This window comes from Chaetodon trifascialis, chromosome 22 (genome assembly GCF_039877785.1).
Source record: "Chaetodon trifascialis isolate fChaTrf1 chromosome 22, fChaTrf1.hap1, whole genome shotgun sequence".
Taxonomy (NCBI): Eukaryota; Metazoa; Chordata; class Actinopteri; order Chaetodontiformes; family Chaetodontidae; genus Chaetodon; species Chaetodon trifascialis.
In genome coordinates this window covers 7,738,805-7,764,319 of record NC_092077.1, presented here as the reverse complement: position 1 = coordinate 7,764,319, position 25,515 = coordinate 7,738,805, and the positions used below count along the sequence as shown (strand labels likewise).

Below are 25,515 nucleotides of genomic sequence, written 5' to 3'. Positions count from 1 at the left end.
GCAGCGCCGCCCTCTGCAGGCCGCGGCAGCTCCACGTCAGGCAGCGGCTCACTCAGGAAATTTAAACACGGAGCCGATCACAACACAGACACACGCATCTTTCCGCTCCAAGGTCACCGAGCCGGCAGCCTGCACGGACACACACGCACCTCCATCCCCGAAAGGTAAAGTAACATTTCATGTCTGTTTATCGCAGACGGACGCTGAAAGACGAGCTGCCGGTGATCGGGGGGGGAGGATAAAGCGAGCTCTCGGCGTGATTCGGGACGGTATGCAGAGATGAGCATGTGCCGCGATGAATGAGAAACATGAAGAGCAAAAGGTTTAGGACGCGTGAGTGGATGTTTGAGTGCATTTTGTGATGCGTTCGGGAGCCTTTGGAGAAATGTGGAAAGCGCAGCAACGTGGTCAGTGCATGCAGGGAAATGATGTGGATAAAATCTTTTTTTTTTTTTTTTTTTTCTTTGAGCTACTTTGACTCAGAGCGCCTGCTTTAGTCCATGCAGGCCCTGGGCATTTAGACTGGCTTTATCCGGTCCCTATCCTTACATCAGCAGCATCATACGATTAGGCTGCAGTGCTGAGGAATCGCCCTGCTGTCGCATCACCCTGCGAGCTCCAGTTTTCCAGAGCCAACCTTAACAGGTTTTCTCAGAATGACAGATCACAGAGAGGCTATTCTTATCCAGGGATGTGATGAGTTTTTCCCTCAGTAGGTTTGGCACAAGAAGAGGACATTTTTGTCCTGGTCAGCTGGTGAGCTGTAAAAATAACTTCACTGTCATATTGTGCTGGTTTCCTCTGGGAAGTGCATCACCGGGCTCTTTTTATTTACACCGAACAGTTCAACACCAAGCAGGCCTTTGCTCGTAGTCAGATGCTGGACTTGACAGTGAAATGAACCCTCAGTTTCTGTTTTCCTCAGCAGTTTGTTGTGCAGGAGCGTCACAATCATGCAACATAGAGGCCTGCAGGAGGAGTGTGAGAGGCTACAGCTCAAATAGTGTAGAGAAGAGGCATAACGTCAGAGAGCTGACTCTGTAGTGTCAGTTAAACAGTGCGACCTGCCTAACATCAGCCTCCATGATCTAATGGTCATACCAGACCACAGAGGGCTGTGTCAGCAAAAACCCTCGAGTGGATTGAACGAGTCAGGGTTTGTTTGACTTCTTAGGAATTTAGCTTTTCATTTGAAAGAGGAAGAATGTTTTCTTAAAACTTTCTGTACACAGTCCCACTTTAAAAGAAGTCTGAACACTTATTTTTATTTCATCATTCTAAACATGAGTTCATTTAATCTCAGTTGTAGTAGTTGTAAAGGAACTTCATAAACAATAAAGGTTCGCAAGAAGATTTATTTGAAGATTTATTATTTATTTTAATGTTTTCTACTTTGATCACATTGCAATTGAAGAAATAGTTTGACATTTTTGGAAATACTCTTATTATATATAAGTATGAATATGTATAGCTAGCAACAGGTTAGCTTAGCTTAGCCCAAAGACTGGAAGGGGGGGGGAGGGCTAGCTCAGCTCTGTCCAAAGGTAACAGCTCACAAATGCCACTTTTATGGCAAAATTAGAGCACATATGCAGGTTTTTCAGTTGCGTGCTACCTGCTGGTATGTCATACATGTCATTATCAGAAAAGGGGTAAAAGGTGTTTCCATCACTGCTGATCAGAGCTGGAGCTGATAAATACCGCGGACATTTGACCTGGGAATGAATGCCAATTGTAACTTTTCCCACTGAAGATAAAAGCCAGATAGCGGGTGTTAGTGGGGTTTTTTGTCCAGCGTGAAAAAGGCATAATGAACACATTATATCTCATTTGTTTAATTTGGACACATACTGCACTATATAAACATCACTTTGTGGCTTTGTGAATGGGGGGTGTGCCGGACTACAGTATTTCTTATTCAGGTGCAATCACTTCCTGGAGCTAAGCCTACCTGCTGCTGGTGGAGGCTTATATTTACCGTACACACATGGGAAGTATATCAGTCCTTTCATCTGACTCTCAGCAAAAAAGAGAATAAGCATAGTTTCCATAAGCTTCAACTATTCCTTTAAAATATAATAGTTTGTAGGATCAACACAGAGTTTGTATGAGCCTTCTATTAAAGTGAACATCTGCTCTTAAGAGGTCCAAAAGCGCAAGTTACCCCATTATCTAACTTCCTTCAGTGATCTGGTGGGAGTCTTCTTGTTAGAATGAGAGAGAGTGTCTCCTAGGACACAGGTTTGTTGTTGCTGAGGACAGTGTGGAGGATATATTCTTTTACATGATTCTGTTGGTATTTGAAGACTTTGCTCTAGAACTACAGACAAAGCAGCGTTTGGTACCCTGATTTTTGGTTTTGTGTTGCTTTCTAGCAAAGGTATTGACCTACAGTTTTTCTGGTTCCTGCCCTTTGGCTGAAAGGTGAGACGCTTTGCCTTTTTCCCTGTTTCGTTTCAGTCTCTATGTTTTTTCACATGAAGCTTCAGTCTGTAGGTAACCTAAACATTCTTTAGTTGTCATTGTCCACACTGTTTGTTTCCCTCAAAAGCAGTGGCATCTCAGCTGCGGGCAGGGACATTGCTGTCGACCTTTTCTGGACTGTCATTGTTTCATTATGGCTAATGGTTGACATCATAATTAACTGAGGTTGTGCCCAGACGTGTTTGTATGACCCTCACAACTGAGGACATGAACACATTTCTGTGGGTGTTTTGTAGGTTTAGATCAGGAGCTCTTTCCATGTTCTCCGGGGACGTTTATTGTGGACACAAACCTGCTGTGTGCAAACAATACTGTCTGATACAGACCAAGGCATTGTACTCCGTTGTCCAGGGTTGAGATGATTCGCAACCTTTAGTACTCCCACACAGGTTTTACTACAAACTGTGTAATTTGTTTGTTCTGGAAGAACACCGTCTTCCTGTGTAAAGGTGTATTCAACAGATTTCCCTCCAGGTCTTACCTCAATTTGAGCAAGGATAATAAATCAAATAAAATAAGTAAACACAGAAACTGATAGAAGCTGCTCAACGGATTAAGTTTATTTTTTTTATCATTATATTAATGTCTTAAAATAGAGATGTTTGAACAGGATAATTATTATTATGAGGGTGCCGTAAATCTGTCAACATATCAGAGATTTCCAAGGATGAGTAGTTAAAGCTGAAATTTCTCCTGTATCTCCTGTTTTAAATTAGGTTTAAGGTCATGTAGAAATAGTGTCATCATTACACTGCACAAGTTGATTTTGATCTATCACCCAAAAGAATCAGATTAAAGAAATGCTATCCTGTCGAGGTGTAATGAGAAATCATGATTATTGTGAAGAATTACAAATCAAACCACTTTAGAAACAGGGGGAAGTTGCTAATTAGTACTTGACAGGGTTTTAATTAAGCACTTTACCATCCAGGGATCACATGTCAATCAAACCCTGTGGGTGAATTTAAGAAGTCGTCTTCCTTGGAATGAACCGCTGTCTATGTTTTCTGGCAGGAGGTAAAATCTATTCCTAACCTAATTCTAAAAATCAAAGCATCGATATCACTCATTTTGGACTGCATACACTGACTTTGTAACCTGGCTGCAGCTGGATGGCTGTTACTTGTTGTGCCATTTAGCACTTCAATATAATCCCCACAGTCTGAAGATGCTCTGACAAATGCTATTTGTATGATATATAATTCCCCAAATAAGCAGTTGTCCGTGCTTTTTGTCTGAACGAAAGCTGAAGGCTCAAACCGTTGAAACAAAGAGGTGACAGACATTAATGTCTCTGACCTCCATGGCATGTTAAAGGTGTGGAGCGGAGCGGCAGCGTTGGATTGGATGCTGAATGTGGGTGTTGGCAGCCCACATGGAAAGGTGAAATGGAAGGATTTCCCAGGATGATGTTGTGTCCACAGAAGTGTGTGCAGGTGATGACTGACTGATCCTGTCATGCTGCAATGGTCCTTTTTACAAATGGCATGTCTTGTTGTCAGACTGCCAACAGTACTTCACACATGTGCTTTTCCTTTGACAGTTTTTAATCAAGGTTCATCCTCCTGAATTTGCTTTAGGGCTTCAAAGTGCAGAGGCTGACAGTTGGGTTCTAGTTTAAGTACTGTATATTTTATGGGAAGACCCCCTGGCCTGTTGGCCTTTTTGGTGAGAAAGCCCCTTTCAGAGGACGCCATTGCTTCTGTGGTATTTCTCCCATTTGTAGGCGCACAAGACCAAGGGCAAGTGCATTTACTGGAATCATGTTTTGAGATTAGATGTCAAGGTGATAGGAGGAATGAAATGTGTGGTTCAGTCAACATTTAGAGAGTTGCTGACTGGGTTAATGATGAACTATTTCTAAAACAGAGTAGTCTTACTCGAAGGTTACCTTTGAGCTAATCTTGCGTTGACACAACTGTAAGTCCCATGATACTTTGGTGGGGGCAGGTGTGGTGAGGATCACGCTGGCAACCACTGACTGTGGAGGTGAAGTTTCCTTGAGTTTGACAGGAGTGACAGCACCTAATTATCTGAATGACATTTAACAGGAACTACTGAATAGTATGCTTTAGAAACAGATCCTGTATTTTCAAAGATATCCGTTGTTTACCTTTTAAAGGGCATGTAGGAATGTCTTCTTGCCCCCTAACTCTGATGTAGTCTTGTTACCACCGGCACCTCAATCAGCTAACCTTATGATGTCCTTCACTGTAGTTCAAGTCCGACAGGGCTTCAGAAAAGCCCACATTCAGAAACCATTATTGAGTGATCACTGCCTGACCTTTGACTATCAGTGAAAGCAGAATGAAGTAATTATTCTTCCTTTAAATGGTACCTTTGCAGTTCTTTTCTCCCTGTTTTAATGACCACTTAAGGCTGGTTTCCAAAAAGTTTTAACTTTATTGAATTCCGTCTAAAATTCCCAGTTTCTCTCAAAGTTATCTTCCCACCCCTGGAATTTATAATTAACCATCATATAAAAATAATAATTAATTTTTACAAATCTATGTGTTTGAGAACGATTGCTTCAGTGAAAGAAATATTAAGGCTAGTTAAAGTGTAATTTTACTGTATTTAAACCTGGACCCTAACTTTATACATTTTGTGGATTAAATGACGAAAGAGATACAAAAAGTTTTGGAACTGGTCCAGTAGATCGTGCCAGCTGGCAGCCGTGAAAATGGCTGCAACAAATGTATGACAATAGTGTGAGCAGGTTTGCTTGTAGTGGTGAATCCACAGTTCCTCTCAGCTCTATGGAGCATTTTAGCATCTTTCAGCTTGATGATTTTGCATCTCACAACTAGCATTATTTTAGTTAAACACACTGTCTAACCAAACGACAGGCAAAATTAGTGACTTGCTGGTGAGCATAGTGTTGCATTTAGCAACTGAATAGGTTTTTTGAGTTGGTGGAAACCAGAAGAGCTGAGAAGAGACTGAATATCGGACAGATACATGACTCCAAATGAATGCCAATGCTGCTCCGTGTCTGCTGGATATGGAAATAGGAAAGCGTTTGCCAACATGTTCACCATGTCAACATAATAAGATGCTAAAATGTCAGAGTTCTGTTTACAGTTTGTTGTTCAGCCCCAAAGTTGCCATAAAAATCAACTAATGTTAGTTTGGAAGGCATCACAGCCTGCCACAGGCAGCCTTAAGTACAACACGCACTGGCCATGTTGCGTAGCGCCATGTGCTTGTAACACACACAGGAAGTGTCGTACAAACAGAAGGAGCCAACTAAAGTACCTGGGATGTACCAAATTCAGGGAGCAGAGAACTAGCATTGAAGCTTATTTAGAGGCAAGTTTCAGAAACCTACCAGTCTCTACACGCAGGAGTTGTGGTTGCCTCGAGCCTCTCACCTTGATAGCCACACCCACCTACGCCTTCTTCCCTGAACCTCACCTGAAATACAACACTGGGGTCTCAGCTTGGCTTTCTGAATTAAACCTGAGACCCTGTGTCTGTCCATGGTACAAAGAAGGCAGTCTTTAAGGCTTTCTGCCAGGGTACAAAGTAAAGTCCTTGAGGACATACAGAAACACACACACACAGAGTTGCGCTCTTGCACTCAGGTGCTATGTAACTCAATCTGCCAGTTGGATGTTTTGATTATAGAAACAGTCTTTTGGTTTCTGGACTCCCAAATTCTCCTTGCTGCTCATTTATTCACCTGTTTTGTTTGAATAGGCTCACCAAGGTGAGGGCAACAACCCATCTCAAGTGCATGCAGGGGACACTGGAGCAAAGCACACTGTGTGCTCCACCCAGGAACACACAAGGACAAGTGTTGGTGTGTGTGTTTCTCCATGGTTCACTTGTTTTGAACTGATTCCCCCCAGCTTCTAAAATGGGATAATTTTCTGCAGTTCTTCGTTCAGTGAATTGTTGTTGGTCAGACCTGACTTTGTATTCTTGTTAAAAGAGACTGTTAGCATTGTCATTGTGAGCATGTTAGCATGCTTATGCTAGCATTTAGCTCAAAGCACAGTCAAGCTGAAGTACAGTCTCTCAGATCTGATTGCACAGCTGCAGACTTTTAGGATTGTTCAGTATATATTTGAACTAATGGACTCCCTGTGTGAGAAATTTCAGCCATCCATCTCAGACGCCTTCCGACAAAACAGATACACATCTGTTTTAATCAATAGTGCTGCATACACAGGTCATGCACTGGCTCCTGTTTCATGAAGTGTTGTTTCATGCTTCAACTCTATTTTCTCCCACATATAGCTACAGTGATTGTGTATTGGACTCTGCTAAAACACAGGTGACCTACAGTCAGCGCTGCGCCTGAAGGCATCCTGTGTAGACACAGATGGAGCGTTGAAGCTGTGGCTGCTGCTCTGCTAATGCTGTGTAGACACTGTGTAAGATGGAAAAATAGAATCAAGGCTTAATATCCTTAATTACATTTTCTGATGAAAATGGAAAGCTGGCCCCTTTTAATTATTGTAGGAAGTGACACACCAGCTACCTGCTGGTCAATGAGGGATGGAAATAAAGGTATGCTGGCATGTAGCTGCTGACCTTTAACCATCATGTGGAGACAAAGAAGACAAACCAACAAACCAAAACACAGATGGACCTTCAAGGTCAATTGACTTGGTCCTCACCTGTGCTTTAATAGCTGTTGAGAACATGTCAGCTGTCGACGCAGCCTGTCAGTCACTCCTCTGTCAGCTGCTCTTTAGTCAGTGGAGTCAAGTGAAGGACACAGCAGAGATGGCACATAATGAGGATCTGGGCTTCTAAAGCAAAGAGGAAGTGTTGACATTGTAGTGACTCAGCAGTGACTTTGCGTTGTTTGACTTCTTATGTACTAAAATGGCTGATTGTAAACCAAATTCATCAAGTTTGTTTGAAACTTTGCTTTTTTTCCCTCTCATTAGCTGCTCCTTTATGGTCAGTCAGTTTGGAGCTTCGTATTCGAACCCATCAACTTAAGCTGCTTATGGATTCTGAGGCTCGTTCGTGCATTGTCATCACGTTCAATCAATCAAAACCAGTATCTGCACTGAGTGCTGCTGCGCACAGCCTGTAATCTGATTAGTGTGGATTAGATCCACTGTATGGAACTCTGGAAAAAAAGGCAGAATCTCTAACTTTGATTAATGGGGACAATACAAGGGATATACACAGAGGATTACTGTATATTTCCATTCAGCAGGCCGGTTTTAGCAGTCAAGTTAGAGATGTTTTGTTAGTATTCAGTCATCCACTGCTTGAAACTACGTATAACTGCCAATACTAACACTCCAATGCTCCACCTATAATCTACAGGCAACTACTATTAAAATGAAAGACCCAAATAATCAGTCAGAATCATCATCATTGTCTTTATTGATTTAACTCAGCCAATCTGGTATGATATTTCAGAATTTGCATTTTTTAGATTGTTTCTAGCCCAGAGGTTGCTACCATAAGTATAATAGAATTAGCACTTAGCACTTAGCACAAACTCTCCAGTGACAAAGTAATTTATGTTTTGAAAAACTTGGCAAGTATTCTTAGCAGCAAAACAGTGAGTCATCTCACTAATGGATTGCTGTTGACACCTAGCGTACAACTCAGCATGCGTGAGCGTCTACAGCACCGCAACCTGATCTGGCGAGAGCGGCAACCGGGGAAGAGCGTGACATCATTTATTGATGTTGGTAGCTGATGTTCGTGTGTCATCCACAGGCACTCTGAAAACTGACGTGTCTATTTCCCTGTAAGGGTGTGGCCTAGAAAAGGAGCTGAGTTATGGCTGGCACAGAGATGCTAGTGAATGCAGTTGCAGTGGGAGAGGTCGTTTTTTTTTAATTCGTTTTATTGGTGAGACAGTGTTGTAAACGAGGTTGTAAGAGCTGTCCAGAGCATTATTGGAGCACATGAATGGCAGGTATACTATATACTATACTGTATTTACTGTTTTTACAGCCTGGGTAGTAAACCACATGGCGTTTCCCTTTAACTTGTCTCAACTAGCTGTTGCAATCACTGGTGGGAATTATTTCACAGCCACTGGGTGAACCACGTCTCGCCTGGTTAATCAGAAATAATAGCTGCAATGCAAACACGAGGAAAGGAGTTGATCCTTCCTGATTTCTGTGAAACCAATGTGGCTGCTGTCATCTTTTTATGCCCCGCAGTAGATTATTCCTGGCTGATTAGAAAGGTGAAGCTAATGAGGTCAGACAGAGTTACCACATGCAGTGCGCGTTATGATGCGTCTGTGAACATTTGCGTGTTTCTCCGTGTCAGTCGGCTTGTAAAACATCAACAGAGTGAAGTGTGGCTGCGGACAATTGCCGCTCTTGTGTTGTGTGGTATGAGGGCGTGTTTGCTTCGCACACCAGCAGCACCTGGTTTTACTACTATGCTTTTCTCAGTTGACAGCCTTCGCTCTGTTTCTTTAATGCCTGAGGGCTGGGCTCAAGGTCAGTACTGGGTGGGACAGATCTGGTAACTCAGGTAGAGTGAGTGCGTGCCCTCTGAATGTTTGATTGATACTGTGTGTGTTTGCACACGTCTCCTCCAGGATATAAACCTGTGGTATGTCCACCATCGCGTGTCACATTATTGCTTGCAATTGTTCGTGCAGATGACAGAGAGGACAAAACTTTTGACCTCCTTTCTAATCCCACAGCCGTCTGTATACTGTCAATAAGAGCCAGAGCTTCTGGTCTGATTTATGTATATATTGTCAGTAATGATCTGTGACATTTTCCGATAAACAACTGCTCAGGTTCAGGTTAATTTATTTCTCACTTTAAAGTCCTCAAGGACTTCAGAGGGAAGAGGAACGAGCCTGTGGAGATCTGACTAATCAATAATCAATCAGAGGACAAAATGAAGCAGAAAAACAGGGAGGAAAAATAGCCACAGAACGCTCGTGGTAAGTTTTCTCTACTGAATTTTAATTCCCTCTCTCCCCTCTTTCCTGTCTTTGCAGTGAATAGCCAGCGTTGAGGTGGGCCAGCGATGCCACCCCCAGCCACAAGTCCCCCCGCCGTGCCCCCACCGGACGGCGGTTGGGGGTGGGCTGTGGTGTTAGGATCTTTCATCTCCATCGGCTTCTCGTACGCTTTCCCCAAGGCCATCACAGTCTACTTCAAAGACATCCAGGTCATCTTCGGCGCCTCCTACAGTCAGATTGCATGGATCTCCTCCATCATGCTTGCGGTCATGTATGCTGCAGGTGAGCCACTGGTGGATTTGACCTCTATCTGAGTTTAAGGTCAATCTCAAGTTTGAGTTCTCCGTACCTCTCGTGGAAGGAAATCCATGTATAATGCAATAGTGATAGTAAGTTTGTATCGCATGAGTGGAAAACAATCCTACGCAGCCACCAATGGAATCTAATTCTACAAATAGTGTAATACTAGCAATATACAGCCTAATCTCTATCTGCTGTACAGTAAGAGGGAAAAAAGCTGCACAGAATTGCAATGTTAATGTTATGAATGAAGCTTCGATGTGCTCTCCGCAGCTCTATAGAGTGTGAGAGAAAATATGGAGCCACATTGCGTTCATCTTAGTGATTTATTGAATTGTTTGTTCCTGTGGAGCTCTCACTGGATACACTCTGTGGTTTGATTTTTTTTCCTGCCTCAAGATGCAGAAAGAAATAATAGGATAGAGAGTGAAGTCGGTTGTGTCAACAGATCATGACCTGGATTTGAAACCACAGCATCACAGGATGCAGGCTCAGCGTCACATGCTGAGCCTCAGGACAACCAGAAGACTAGCGTGTTCTGCCAAGCCGAAGCGACAAATGAGAATTCATTAGAGTACCAGTCACAGGTTTATAATCTACATGTTGATTTTAGGAAATAATTAACCAGGAGCCTGTGGAAACATTTATTTTAACGGCATGTGTAAATTCAAAAGGCATTTTAAATGATTTGGTCTTGCTGCACAGCTACATAAATCACATCGAGCAGCTCAAATCACTAATATTTTATCATATGAAATAGGCTACCTACACAATGCTACAGCTGGTCTTGCGCTGCTCCTTGAAAAAAGAACCTTTGAAGGGTCGGAATGTGTTTTCAGCAGGTCATTTTCTGCACCGTATTGCTCTGATCACCTGCTGTATTTCCCACTTTGGCTTCAGCCTTGCAGCCTTCTGCTTGGCAGTGCCACGGCTGCCATCTGTCCTCGCTGTAATCCTCCTGTCACTCGAGCCACTGCTGTTGTCACCATCTGTACTGGTCAACAGCAGGCCTGGAAAGCTCATTTCCTGTGTTGTATGATGCTGCTTCCACCAAGAGAATTTAGTGAATGCTTCATCTTCGTATAACTTACTACAAAGATGTTGCACAAAGGCAAAGTAAAATATTATAGTCGTGGCTTAAAGAACTTTAATTTGGTTTTGGGGTGTGGGCGCAGTGTCTGTCAAAAATAAGATTACAGCTGCAAGCGCCAATGAACAAACACGTTCCTACATTTACACTCTGTACAAAGGAGCTCATTATCAAACCCACAAATCTCTCCAGCTAATATTGGCTTGTTGAAGATATTTGGATATCAGCATATGCGTCAACTGATATATCAGCAAATAAAAGGCAGAGATACAGCATGCTTTAGGTCATTTACAGACATCTGGCCTCATGAAAGCCGCACCTCTATGAACAGATACGTTCATACGCTCTCGCATTCATCGGTTTTCTTGTCTTTGTCCAAACCTGGTGTATATGCACCTCACACTGACTCTCATCCTCTCTGTTTGAGTTCACACTACTTCAGCAAGACGTTTGTTGATGTGTTTGTGTCTAAAAAGGCACATTGACAGGATTCCTATACCAGCATCAGACAGGCTTTAGCTCTGAGGAGCAATAAAATTCTCACTAAATGAAGCTGTTGATGTCTCATTAGGATTTATTTTTCAAAATGCTTTGTTATAAACATAATGACATACAGCGCTTGTAATGAAGCAATTAAGTCAAAGCGTTTGTTATTGTAATATTTAATTTGATTTTGTATTGTCTGTTTATTTTACGGTGCCGCTGTGCAAAAAAACAGGAAACAGTTGCCTGAATATTATTTAGATTTTTTTTCAATTGGAACAAAATATTCTGTTTTTGGAGAAGAGCATTTTGTCTAACGCCTGACCTCACTGAGTGAGCAACACCTACCATGAAGTGTGTGTGTCGGCGGCCGTCACAGTTCTTACAATTTGCTGCATTAGCTTAACAGTGACATGTGTGTGTCATCATCATGCGGTGATGTCGTCAATATGTGCAGTTACTAAGCGATCGGCTCTTGTTACTCATTCATTCATATTGATTACCCTCATCAGCTATTCATTAAACATCTGCTCTCTTGTTCTGTCTCTCACGCTGAAGAAGCAATCATTGTTTGAATGTTTAACACCTTTATAAATTCCCCACCCCTGTGTGTGAACGTGTACACGCATGTATGTGTGTGTGTCGCTGTTCACACAGCTCGGTCATTACTGAGAGGCTGCCTGATAATGAGCAACAGACACCCAGAAATATTAATCCAATCACTCCAAATTGAGCATGAGAAATTGAGAAATTAGCTTTTATTTATCAGTTCTGTCCAGTGCCAACGGCCAACCTTTAACAAACTAAAAATAACAAACAGGCTTGTTTTTAGCTTGATGGAGTTTCATAAGCCGAAGAGCTTGGATCAGTGAAGGACTATTTAATCCTTCAATTTTAATAATATCATGAGAATCATCCAAAACAGAGATGCAAGGTTGTCACACAACAAACACGAAGTTTAATATGAAATTAAAGTCACCCAAGGGACCTAAACATTTCCATGTGGAGAAACATGCTGCTGCTTCACAAACGATACCAATTCGAAAACACAGAAAAATCCAAAATGAGTACAACGAAAATGTGCTGCGAATGACAGAACAGATACATTAGCAGCAAACATGCTGCAAATACTGTGCCTAAGAACGACCTCACAGTTGTTTGTCTTGGTATTTTATAAATTAAATGATGAAATTATGAAAAAATGTGGGTCCATTAATCAATAATGAATATAATCATGACACTCCTGTAGAGACGGTTCAGTTTCTGGATAAGAGACATCCCGGCTGCTCAGTGATGATGCAGTGTTAGCATTTGTGTTTCACAGCAGTGTAGAAAGCCATGCAGAAAGCTGCATCCCTGCAAGTCAGTGCGAACTGGGAACGTGGGAATTAGCTTTGTACTGTAATAACCTTATAATGTGTTGCTGCAAAGACATCACTCAACTAGTTTTCTGGCTTCAGTCTGCAGTACAGTGTTACCTGCAAGCGTGAGCATGTTCCCACAAACAAGAAACGTTGGCAGGATAACAATCTTCCCCTCTCTGAAGATTTGCATTGTCAGTTGCTAATCATGTTTAAAATTGAAAATCCATAATAAGTATATTGCTTTATTATAATTATAATTCACTGTTATTATTGTGAAAGAGGGGAAAGCAAGTGCCCTATTTTCTGAGTGAGGTATAAGCTTATAAGTGGAAGCAGGTGTGGTTGAAAGGTTTAAAGTCTACATGGGAAATTTCTGACAAGTTTATAGAGAAATTACATCACTAACTTAGTTTCACTGTTGTGTGAGAAAATAAAAAACAGGCTTGGCCACTTTCCGGCTCTATGGTGTGATCCTAGGCAGCATTGCTTGAGATAGCTGTGAAGCAACACGTCTCTCGTTCCCTCCACACAGCGAGCGTCGCTCCGTGATGATGTGTTTAAGCTGTAGGCTGTGTGTCCATGTTGGATCAGTGTCACTAATCCAGAGACTTGACCTTGGGGGAGGCAGCATGGAGGCAGTGCACACCCGTGTTACGTTCACTGTCAGTCATAAAAGCATGTAGATGGGAGGATGCCAAATAAACAGGAGAGCAAACGTGCTTTTTCAGGTTGTTCCAGGTGTCATTAGTTTTTATTTCCACCCTGATGAAAAACCAGTCTGTGCTTTGAGCTGCAATTCTCCACTAAATAAAGGCCCCTAACTGAATTTTTCTCTTTAATCTGCCTAAAAACCCTCATCATTTTTTCTTTGAGAACTTTTCTCACTTCAAGAGCACCTTGAGGTTTCTCCATGAAACCCATGGAGCGCTCAGGCCCTGCAGTCTTTTGGCGTGCGTGTTACAGTAGATCGGATAATCTACAGAGCATACTATGAACCGTTTGCACAGGGACTATTTCTTAAGTAGAAAGTCACTCAAATGAAAAATGTTGTCAGTGAGTTCTGTGAATTGTCCAGAGTAATGGAGTTATTACTCTCGGAAAAACATTTAAAGTTGTATTTATGTAGGCTCTTCCAGCTTAGTATCAAAATAGTGATGTTTTGATTCACTCTCATCGTTCTCATTAGTGTCGTTTTGGGCTGCAGGATGTGGCAGCATTCAGTGAAACAGCTCTGAAAGCTCTACCTGCCCACCACCAAAACTAACAAAGGTATCAACTAGCTTGTGAACATTTAGCAGCTAGACAGACTTTTTCCCTCAGGAGAGCATAAATTTAACTAAAAGGAGAGTGACTATTGGACTTAGATTCCAACATGACTCTGAATGAAGGCTAATGTTGCTCTGTGGATGTGTAAATAAGCTGCTGTTGGCCAACAAGTCCGTCGTATCAGCTGTGTCAGGTGTTGTTTGCAGCTTGTTTTTCATTGCCTCCAAGCAGCCAGAAAGTCTATTAATGCGAGTTTGAATAGAATTTTTCCAAAAACAAAAAATATGTATTGAGATATGACTGACTGACTATGTAACAGAGATATGAAACATTATTCCTTTGTTTTTTGTTTGGGACACAGGGAAATTTTGATGTGCTTGTGTGCAGTTTCCTCTTGTTAATAGCATTGGAACATTGCCATCCTGAGACATAATGAATACTTACAACTCATAACCACTGGGAATCCTTTAATGCAGCATTAGCAAGACAGAGAGTGTTTACCACTTTATTTATTCTCAGAAGTTTTGCTGAGAGCTGTTTTAGGAACGCCCTATCTGCATTCATTTAGTTGCACACATTCACACTTGGAAACTGCCCAGTACAGCCACAGTCTAATCTGCTGGCCACTCATCAGCTCCACTGGAAAGGACCCTGCCCAAGCAGCCCTCAGTGGTGGCAACATTTCCAACCCATAGTCATCTCACCAGTCTGCGATGGGAACCTTCCTCTCACTCGCCCTCTTCTCTAACCTTCAGGCCACCATGTGGCCACCACCCTTGTGCCAACCCACATAGATAAACTGGGTTTCCGCAGGTTTACCCTGCATTGTCTCCCTGTAAATATCTATGTAATCGGGCAGCAACCAGACACACAGTCACTTCCAGAAACCATATGTTTGCCCTCTTACAGCAGAACAGCTTTTAAAAGTTGTTTGTTTCCATTTCTGTCAGCTTTATCCTATTTGAAGTGTGATGGATAGCTGGCACCCTCATCTCATGAGCTGTACCAACCTCTTCGCCGCAGCTCACACTAAAGGGCCATGGAAAAAACTGTTAGACACATTTCTATATGTGTCATTCCCTTTTGGGATCTAGGTGGTTATATTTAGTTTGGGGTTTTGTCCACTGTGTAATGAAGTCCATGCTGCGTCTGGCCAGGAGATGATAAGCCTTTTTCAAGGGAGGTAATGTGCAGGCTCAGGGGCTTCCTCATCTCGGCCGATTCGGGTCCCGCCGAGCCCCTGAGAATACTGATCACTGCTGTGGATGCAAATGAGGGGAACTTTCCTCAAGGTCGAAAAAAGATTCATGCGGAGCAAATTAAGTCAGATGACTCTGTGCCCGTTGTGGCTTTTTAAAATTACACTGGACATGGCAGAAATATTTTACATCTTCTGGCTGGTAATGAGAGCATTATTTCAAAAAAATACATCTTTCATTACTTTTCTCTGTCCCTATTCAATCCACACATCCTGTAGTTAAAATTCAGCGAAGCGATCGGGGAAGGTGTCAATTATAAGATGCACAGATTCCTAAAAAGTGCTTTGAGCAGCCACAGTATGTACCAAGACATATTGAAATTTGCACACAACTATTGTCCTGTAAAAATAGTCTCAAAGTTGAACCAAGAAAATGCTGTGTAGGACCTAATGGACATTTACTATGGACAGTTTGGGTAATAATATAATGGTCGACCTTTGTTGTAATGTGGAATTAAGTAATTTAGATCAAATGGTTACACTGGGGATTTGTTTTCAACCTAATTAACCTCATTTTGGACTTTTCCTAACAGCTCTTAGTGACAAAGAGATTGACCGAAACATCTCTGGCACATGTAACATGTAGGCTATGTTAACCTAGATTACACAGAGCTTTGCAACTGTTTAAATACCTAAATATAAACACTCCATGCTCAGGAAATTAGAAAAATAAGAAAGTGCTTTGTCATTTGGTTTTTCTGGCTTGTGAATAAAATGTCTTTTGATTCTGCTTTGCACATTGTGCAGCTGAAAACACAGGCTGGAGAATAACATATTACTAGATGCACCTGAACTTTAACATTGTATGTTAAAAAGCACTATATAGAATAGAAAATGTCTCTTAAATGCAAGGCTTTTCTAATTCTACACAGTTACTTCTCTGGAACTGACTTGACAAGAAGTGATGGGAGTGCCGTGTTTAAAAATTGAAACAGCCCAGTTGCTGCTATTAATAGAAGATGGGCTCCCGCTGGCGTGCAGCACTAACCAGATTAAATCATTATGCATTCACTTGCAGTGATCCTGACAACTGTAAACATCCGACATGTGTGGGCTGATTTAATGTTTTATCTTTGTTCCAGGTCCCATCAGCAGTATATTGGTCAACACATATGGCTGCAGGCCCATCGTCATGATGGGGGGCTGCCTCTGTGCCACTGGCATGATCTTGGCTTCCTTTTGCAACAGCGTAGTGCAGCTTTACCTCTGCATAGGAGTTATCGGTGGTAAGTCCATCTAAATCCACTCAAGTCCATTTTGAGTTAATTTGATAAGCCTCTACGTGTAAGTAGCAGGTTAAAAATAAAACTGTTGTTGTTGTTGTTTGCAGGAAGAACATTTGTTTTATTTATTCATCCTATTGTGGTTCTTGCTTTAATTTTATTATGCTGTGTTTTAAGATAATTTTATATGCTGGCCTGCAGTTTACTTATAGTAGGGGTTGACAAATGGCAGACTACCTAAACCCAATTAATTTTGATTCCTCATGAAAGCTGACATTTTCCCTCATTGGGCTTCAACAAATCTTTTCGGCATATTTCACATATTTCTACCGTAAATGTAATATAACTATCAATCCATCATCCATCTGATCACATTCAAATGACATGGATCTGCCAACTGATAATCTATATTCATATGGACAGAACAAACCAATCTGTGATTTCACACTACAGGAACTCAGTTAATTTTTATAGTGTTTAATTTCAAATGAGGAATGAGGAATACTCTTTTACTCAGATTTATTGATGTAACAACTCATAACATTACAAGTTCCAATTCTTATCCAGCCAGTTTTGTAAAAATCATGTTGGTAGTTTGTTCTTAGAGTAGCTCATAGGTACGCAATTTCTCTAAGAAAATGTAATTTTTTTAAATGGTTTCTTGGTTAGTTAAGTAAGAAGTAAAGTAGATTTTTTTTCTTTACCGCTATTCCTTTGCACTAGCAGTTGTAGCATGATTGTTACAAGTCTAATGTATCTCTGTCTTTCCTCATAGGACTTGGCCTAGCCTTCAACCTGCAGCCAGCGCTGACTATGATTGGCAAATACTTCTATAAGAAGCGTCCCATTGCTAATGGGCTGGCAATGGCAGGCAGTCCGGTGTTCCTCAGCACCCTGGCTCCTCTCAATCAATACCTCTTCAATAAGTACGGCTGGAGAGGCAGCTTCCTCATCCTGGGTGGCCTGCTGCTGAACTGCTGTGTTGCTGGCTCCCTCATGAGGCCTCTGGGACCGCCACCTGGCAAGATCAAGAAGGACGAAGAAATAGCCGCCATTGCCACCACAACAAAAGAAAAGCGCACTGCCTGGCAGACGATCAATAAGTACCTGGACCTGACACTTTTCAACCATCGTGGCTTCCTCATTTACCTGTCAGGAAATGTCATCATGTTCTTGGGCTTCTTTGCACCCATTGTCTTCCTTGCGGCCTACGCAAAAGACATGGGGGTGGACGAGTACTCGGCTGCCTTCCTGCTCTCAATTCTTGCTTTTGTCGACATGTTTGCCAGGCCATCAATGGGGCTATTGGCCAACTCGCGCTGGGTACGGCCCAAGATCCAGTACTTCTTCAGCTTTGCTGTGCTATACAATGGGGTGTGCCACATCCTCTGTCCACTGGCAGACAGCTACACAGGTCTGGTGTTGTATGCAGTATTCTTTGGCTTTGCCTTTGGCATGGTCAGCTCAGTGCTCTTTGAAACACTGATGGACCTGGTTGGGGCTCAGAGGTTCTCCAGTGCTGTGGGACTCACCACCATTGTGGAGTGTTGCCCAGTCCTCATTGGTCCACCTCTAGCAGGTAAGATTTGTCTGTCTGACATCACATTTCATTCACTTACAAACTGCCTGACTTACAGGTAGCTGTAAAAGATTTGCATGGATTTTCTTCAGTCCCTGTGAGAGATTCAGTTGATTGCGGTGATTCTATTGAAATGTATTGATTTTGCAACAAAATTTATGACCAGGCCTTTACTGAAATGGGTAGAGTTCATATTAGTTGACATTTTTCAACTTACCAAGTTCTACTTGGTAATTTTGTGACCATGCACATACTTAGATATTTAAATCTTTTGCTGTCTTGCAGGAAAACTTGTTGACATCACAAAAAACTACAAGTACATGTATTTTTGCTGTGGAGCTGTCGTGATTTTGGCAAGTATTTGGCTCTTCATTGGAAACTTCATTAACTACAGACTTTTGGAGCGTGAGCGCAAGTGTTCAGAGATGTACAAAAGGACTGAGACAGAAGATCCAGACCAAGTTCAGGAACAGAAGGAAGCTGATGGGGAAGCACAGGCATCAGAGGAGCTGGTTGACAAATGCAAAAAAGATGAGGAACCTATGCAGCGGGAAACCAACATCTAGATCCTTCTTCTCTGCCAACAGCTTACCCTCATCTCATTGGCATCCTCACAACACCCTCCACTACGATCAAACTGAGCTCCAAGCCAAGAGGTGCCTCTCGGTGTTCCACCAGGCTCTATTATGGGTCCTCTGCATTTCTCTAAAACTGACTGCCAAAGCAACAGCTATGTTGTAGGAAGTTGTGAGGAGTTATGTCTGCTATGTCTACAACAGAAATACTAACCAGAGAGAAAAATATGAGATACTGTATGCATGTGAACAGGCTAAAAGTCAGAAAATGGGATGGGAAATGGAAAACAGTGTACTTCTAACATTTTCTTTTTCTTTTCTTTTTTTTTGCCACATTCACCTCCGTATCACCTAACATAGGATTCACTGTAAATACAAGACTGCAACTGGGGGAAAAGTTATTTACGACACCTAGAGGCAGTTCCAATCAAAATGTGGAATTATTATGGTTACCTAATATGTATCCAAAATTGCGGCAACTGAGAGCAAACATAGCCGCAAATCCACTGCTGTTTGCAGATAATTAGAAAATTAGTTAGATTCACACTCAGACAATCAGCTTCTCTTAAAAACATCTTTAAATCTGTTGCAGTTTGTTTGTGGTTGGTGTTAGTTATCTTTGTTTCAGCAAGTTAAAGTATTTCAAGCTGTAGCAACAAGTGTCATTCCATTCTTCCTACTGTGTCTTCCGATGTGACGCAAATGCAGCGGCAGCGTGTTTTCACTGTTGCAACAGCACCAGCAAACTGCATTTGAACTGAAAAAAAATCTTGATAAATGAGGGAAAACTCAATTCACAAGTGAGGGCTGTGAAAGGATCTAGATGAGATGTGTTAGCATAGAAAAGTAACCAGTAAGTTACCATTGGCCATAAGGATGAATACATTAATTCTCCAGGTATCGACTGATTGAAATGCCTCCTCAAGTTGTCTTTGACATCAAAGTTGGGGAGAACTGAGTACATTTGAAAGGCTGGAATCAACTGCTCCTATTTCATGCAAATTTTCATGAAATTATGTCAGAAGGGAAAAAAGAGAAGCTGAAATGTGGCAGCTGTTAAGCCTAAAAGCCAAAAGTTTGGCTGATTTTTCCTCAGTTGGTCAGCTCTATGGGACACAAAAACTTGTTGATTATGTTGCTTGTGGTGTGAAGGCAACATTGGTAATCCCAGTGCACTGGAAATAGCTGTTCCATCTGGTGATATGTGTCAAGAAAGAACGCAAAAACCTAATTGCACTGTGTTTAATATGGCAATTGAGTGCCCTAAAATTCCTACTTCCATAAATACAGAGCAGATGTGTTCACAGCTGGTGACACTGGTGTATTATGCTGTAGCACTTAAATGTTGTGTAATAAAAGTTGCACAAATCTCCCCCTTTAATACTTTTGATCAAGTCATAAAATGCTTCCCGTAAGTCATATATTGTTCCATATTGCACTCATATACAGTATGCTGCACTAACAACAGAAATGATCAACATCTGTATAAATCTGCTGCAAATCAATGAATTTCATTATGGTGGAATGTAATGTTCTCTGTGGGCCTTAATACGATATTAATGACCAAAAACCATCTGCATAATAGTGGTTTTTCTACACATAGAGCCCATGAGCAATATAATCTCTCATATTTTAATGGAGGCATACAAAGAAATCTATGTTTTGTTGACAGTGTGTGACAGTCCATTCTATGATACATTGCCTTAAATGTGATGTAATGAAAGCAGGGGAGTACAGTGAATACTTGATAGTATTATATGAAGCTGATAAACCTTTGTGTTAAATGTGACACACTGTTTTGCTGTAATTTACTGTAAAATTACAAGAAATCACTTTAATCTGCTCGATTCATCTCCTAACATATCTGTATTGACGTGTAAAAGATTAAGTCATGTTGTTCTGTCCCGTCTCTTGAACTAACTCACTAACAGCATCAATGCCAGTATGTACATCTCAAGGAACACTGCTGATACTATTTATTGAATGCTAACCAAGTCGACCGTGCGTATCACAAACAAATTTACTGGCCGAACATATCACTTAACAGTCTTAATGTTGCTGTACTTGTCAGTGTTGTTCAATATTCTATTCATTCCACGTGTTAGTTTTTAGAAATGTCTTCCTGCTGTGCTGTTGATCAGTTTTCACCTCAAGCTTCGGTCTCAAACGCAGACCAAATGGTGTCCTGTCTTGGATGTCCTTGCAAAGCCAAACACATTTTCATAACAAGTGTCATTTTTCAAAGCAGTCACGAACAAAGAACGATGTCATTGTCCCTTTTGTTTTCCTGCGCTTTGAATAGTTGAATGTGTATTCAGAATCATGAAAATGGATGTCCAGCTGTGCAGCGGCGGCTCTCAACCGTGTACCGTCTTCACCTCAGACTCATTGCAGGCAAACACTGCGTTACTGTGAACTGAGGAATCAGCCGTTGTTGTGTTTGCTTGGATAAATTCTGAGGGTGTCAGCGGAGCATTGTTGAGAGTGTCTGCTATGCCATTTACTGCAGATGAGATTGTTTTGACAGATTTGCACACTTGTGTTCACTTGACTGCTTTGAGCTTGCTTTTGGACCATTTTGAGATGAGCTAGTCTAGCGTTGGGGTTAACTCTAAGAGTTTGTCTGTTTCAGATTCAGTCTCCCATAATGCTCCTAGTTCACCAGCATTTCATCCCGATATTAGACAGTATTTTTATATTGCTATATCAGTACCTTCTTTATAGCTTTGATTGAGGAAAAATATCAACACCTTGTGAATGTTAACTCATCCTGCTTGCACCTAATTAATGGAAAGAGGGACTACTTTCACTCACTAAAATCAGATGTCTCTATGCTCACTGTACATGATGACTCTCAATGAGAGAATTTGACTGCTGTACAATCACTTTCTACCAAATAACACTGCCCCCTACTGGTGTCAAACCACCTAGACCAGAAGGTGGAGAAAGCCAAGCTTCTCTTCACACTCACTGTCATGAATTACTTTTTGAAATGGCCAAGCAGGGTGTCCATTTCATGGTAATGTCGATACTTGTTCTTATTTTTTGGTGGAGGTTTTGTCTATACTTTCGTTGTATTTGTATGTTAAAGTATCCAAAATAGAACAAAACACAACCTTGTAATAGTTTGATGCCACTGAATTTCCTTTTTCCCCCCCTTCCATGTGGAGTTTCAGAATTATGCTGCATGTTCTGTATAAACAGTAAAAACAGTAAATAGAAATAGAAATAACAGCAGTAGTGCAGGAAAGCATGCCATGAGATGAGAAAATGATGAGAAAGAATCAAAAATCTGATGTATCTATTTTTTGAAATTTATATAATTGTTTTGTGAAATCCTGCATAGTTGTTTCCATTGAGGCCCCCCAAAATATTCAAATTTAAAAATATGAGACAGAAATGGCTAGCTTTAGCCCACACGTCGATATTGTTTCATTTGAAGGGAGCTGCTGGTTTAGAGGTTCCTCTCATAGGGATGCTTGTCACAACATAAAGCGAACAACACAGGCTTGAAATGTTATGGTGTTCTCCTTACTGTACTGTACAACCATGACATTAGCTATTCAAATTTAAGCAATACTTTTCTATGTATTTTGGTTAATAATGTTTATTCTAAGGAAATAAGTTATAATTATTTAACCCTAATAGAGATAATTGATTGAACTGCACCGATAGCCTTATCAATTATAATGGTTAGCATCTCATGTATTTTGTGTTACTTTCTTTTTATGTGTACGTTATCCATAGAGACAGATTCATTTTGATGTTTGCTTAAGACCAAATTTAGCAGAGAGGTTCAATGAATATTAAATCCTTTCACCTGACTTGTATTATTTCTGTAAGCGCACATAGCTATTGTTCACTTTAGTAAATGAGCTGGCTGAAAAGTGTTTTATTAACTACTGTATAGCTTTTTTTCTAACTTGTGGAATCAACATGCAGAATATGAAGGCTTTTAAGTGTGTAGGAGACTGAAAGCACTTAGTTTGGCACTTAGTTTCCTTTCAAATAACATGCAGTTGTCAATAAGTCGCATATAGCAGCTCAGTGTTCAGCTGATTGACATGATGGCAGATTGGAGTTTCAAACATGCATACAGTTTCAGCCATGAAGCAGAACTTGGGTGAAGGAATCGTTCCAGGACAGTCAAGAAAATGTAGTTTTTGTCACTGCGGAGTGAAACTTGGTTGAAGTCTGGTACCTAGCCACGAGCCAAATTAATCTTTACTACGTGCTCTGAATTTCAGTTTTGTTTTGACGCTCAGGACCTGAATGTACTTTCTTTAAGCCAAATGTCCTTATTTGTAACAATTTTTTTTTTTTTTTTTTTTTTCCAATTCAATTTTCACATTCAAAACTCCATTTAGAAAACTCTGATTTTGAAAGAAGTACATCTCTGCCCACTGAGCCAATGGGCTTCTGCCTCCATTAAGTGTTTTATAACTTAACAAAATTCCAGTCATCAGAACCAAATCTTGCAACTTCTTGACCAAACTTCAATTTATTTTATTTTATGTTTTATTTGAAATTGATGCGGTAGGAAGATCAGCATGAGTTGCTGTTGACTACACACAAGGTGGTTTGCTACTGGAAGGCTGAAGTGCTCTGGCTGTTATGCTAAATGTGCCTTATTGTGCTATACTGATGGTTATTAATGGCTTTTGTGAACACAGTGAAAATGATATTGTGTTGCTCAAACCTTTTTGGTTCAATTTCTGTCCTTGCTCCTACTTTTTTTTATGTTTACAAATCATTGCAGTCTTTTCTCATCCAAAATGCACTCCTTTCTGCATTTTACACCATATCAACATATGAACAAGTAAGCTGTAACACTAGAAACATCTAAATGCTTCGACATGATTTGTCTTTTTCAGTCTTTGCTGCATATTGTGTTTTAGGGCTTTGTTGTGAAGGAAGCAAATATTTCTGTGTCTGAACACATTTGGGGACAGTTGTGTTCACGTGTTTGGACCTCAGCTCTGTAGTTTGTCTCAGCAGTGAACTCAGTCCTTCATGTCCTTCCAGTAGCAGACACACTGTGCGCTTTCTCATCAGGACAACTCGACTGTATGGCATTGAACCACTTTTCAGATTTTGTCTTTTCACTACCTCTGCAGCCGGGGAGTCAGAGTGAGGAAAAGTATCACACGGGTATAGAAAACTGATTTATGTTTTGTAATTCTAATAGAATGTTATCACCTCTCACAGTCACAAAATAAAGCATCTATCCGAATAAGCCACGTGACTCCGTGTATAATTTTATGCTTTGACTGAAGCCGATGTGACTTTACTGTGTGTTTCACCAAAGCTGCTGCTATTATTATTAGTAGTAGTAGTAAAATTCAGTGGAAAATTAAATGAGCAAAATGCCCAGAGAGAAACAAATGAGCTGTTCCCACTTTTTTCCCCAGTCAAGGAGAAGCAATTACAATATTGATCACATGTTTGATCAATAAATGATTTTTAATTAAAGAAGAACATGGGCAGATCAATAGTTCCCATTCACTTAAACTCAGTTACCTTTAAGACATGCCAGGCTTCCTTATCTTCTTCAGCTACACTGTATAATCACTTACGTAAAGTGTCTTTGAGTACCCTTAAAAGCACTTGATAAATAACTTAAATTATTTTATTATCATAAGGTACATCTGATATGCTTACCGAGGCTTATTATAGATAGTCATGCGACGTGGGGGCTGGAAATAATGCCGATGAGAAGACTGAATCAAAACAGTGAATCTGAAAGAAGCTCCACAGCGCTGAGGAGAGCTGCAGAGCAGAGTTACGGTTACGTGGTGATGATCATTTGTGAGTTTGTCACAGCGAGCTAACCCTTTAACATGACTCATAGCCATTAGAGCTGCCATTTGTAGAAAAATATTGATTCATGCACCTTTAATTTTAGGTTAATTGGTTCCAATTATTTTAAAGCCACAATAAGTAGAATTGACTTTTTTTTTCTTTTTTTTTTTTTGACTATTATTTTTCTGTTTTATATTCTGGCTGTCTTGTCTTTATGGAGCCACAAGGTGGCACTAAAGTTAGACATTTTCAAATCCTACACTTAGTTGCTTTAATGGAGATTGAGTTTAAAGTTAAAGGTTTTAATGTCACAGCGGGACTTCACAACCACACAGAAAACACAGCTTAGATCAAAACATATACAGCTCTATTCAAGCAAATAATTATTCTGGTTAATACAGAGTACACATCACTACACTGTGGGTGAATGTGGGTACAGTGTGTGCCCAGGTTAATTTCATCACCACAAAGACTGGGACTGTAGAGGCGGACCTACCCACCGAATTTCAAGTCTGACAGATTTTTCAGATATCCTGCTGCCAGAGAGACAAACAAACAAACTGCCAGGTGAAAACAGAACTTCCACGGTGCAGGTAATAATCCTTTAGAAAGTCAGTAATGAATAATATCTGTATGTGCTTGCATGTGTGTGTGTGTGTTTCCATTAACAGTCAGCACACGAGATCACCTGGATGGGACCGGCAGCTCGCATTCCACTCTCAGTGCAACCCCTGCTGCTCTCCTCCTGCATCAAACCCACTAATAATCATGCACAAGCCTGTCATTAATTCTGCCCGGTAACCAATCCCAACCCACATTTTAAAGATGCAAAACCCACCACTCCCAACCCCCTCCCCTCTGTGTCATTAGTATGCAACGCTTTGGCAGGGCTGCGCGTGCCGATGATGGCTGGAGACCCTCAGGCAGAGTTTCAGGCTACATTTTAATGGGGCGGTAAGGGTCAACAGAAGAGGAGAGAACAATAAGCCTCTCCAGTTTCCTGTGATAGGCATTTCAGCAGGACCGGGCACCCCAGGGGGGGACCTGTTGGGGTTTGAATGAAGAAGAAGTTGACCTTCAAAACAGAGTCAAACTCTGTTCCCTGTAAAGCTGCAGAGTTTCAGGTCGGCTGCCTTTGATTCCTGGCGGTTGGCAATTAGCTGTCAAACCGGCGT

The 25,515-nt window shown here is 41.1% G+C and overlaps 1 protein-coding gene across 1 annotated transcript; it reads left to right on the top strand.

The window, feature by feature from the left end:
• The first annotated feature begins 49 nt into the window (after positions 1–49).
• On the top strand, positions 50–23,774 carry LOC139350358 (monocarboxylate transporter 2-like). Its single transcript, XM_070991658.1, has 5 exons — positions 50–164; positions 9,437–9,682; positions 16,244–16,387; positions 17,160–17,963; positions 18,249–23,774. Exons 2-5 carry the CDS (start codon positions 9,466–9,468, stop codon positions 18,527–18,529), a joined length of 1,446 nt encoding a protein of 481 aa, XP_070847759.1. The 5' UTR covers positions 50–164; positions 9,437–9,465; the 3' UTR covers positions 18,530–23,774.
• Positions 23,775–25,515: the final 1,741 nt, after the last annotated feature.

What these genes read in the sequence shown, in the direction of transcription:
- LOC139350358 (XM_070991658.1), top strand. Translation starts at nt 9,466, where the DNA reads ATGCCACCCCCAGCCACAAGTCCCCCCGCCGTGCCCCCACCGGACGGC. An exon ending in TGCGGTCATGTATGCTGCAG is followed by an intron (nt 9,683 to 16,243) that starts GTGAGCCACTGG and finishes TCTTTGTTCCAG; the next exon opens with GTCCCATCAGCAGTATATTG. An exon ending in CATTGGTCCACCTCTAGCAG is followed by an intron (nt 17,964 to 18,248) that starts GTAAGATTTGTC and finishes GCTGTCTTGCAG; the next exon opens with GAAAACTTGTTGACATCACA.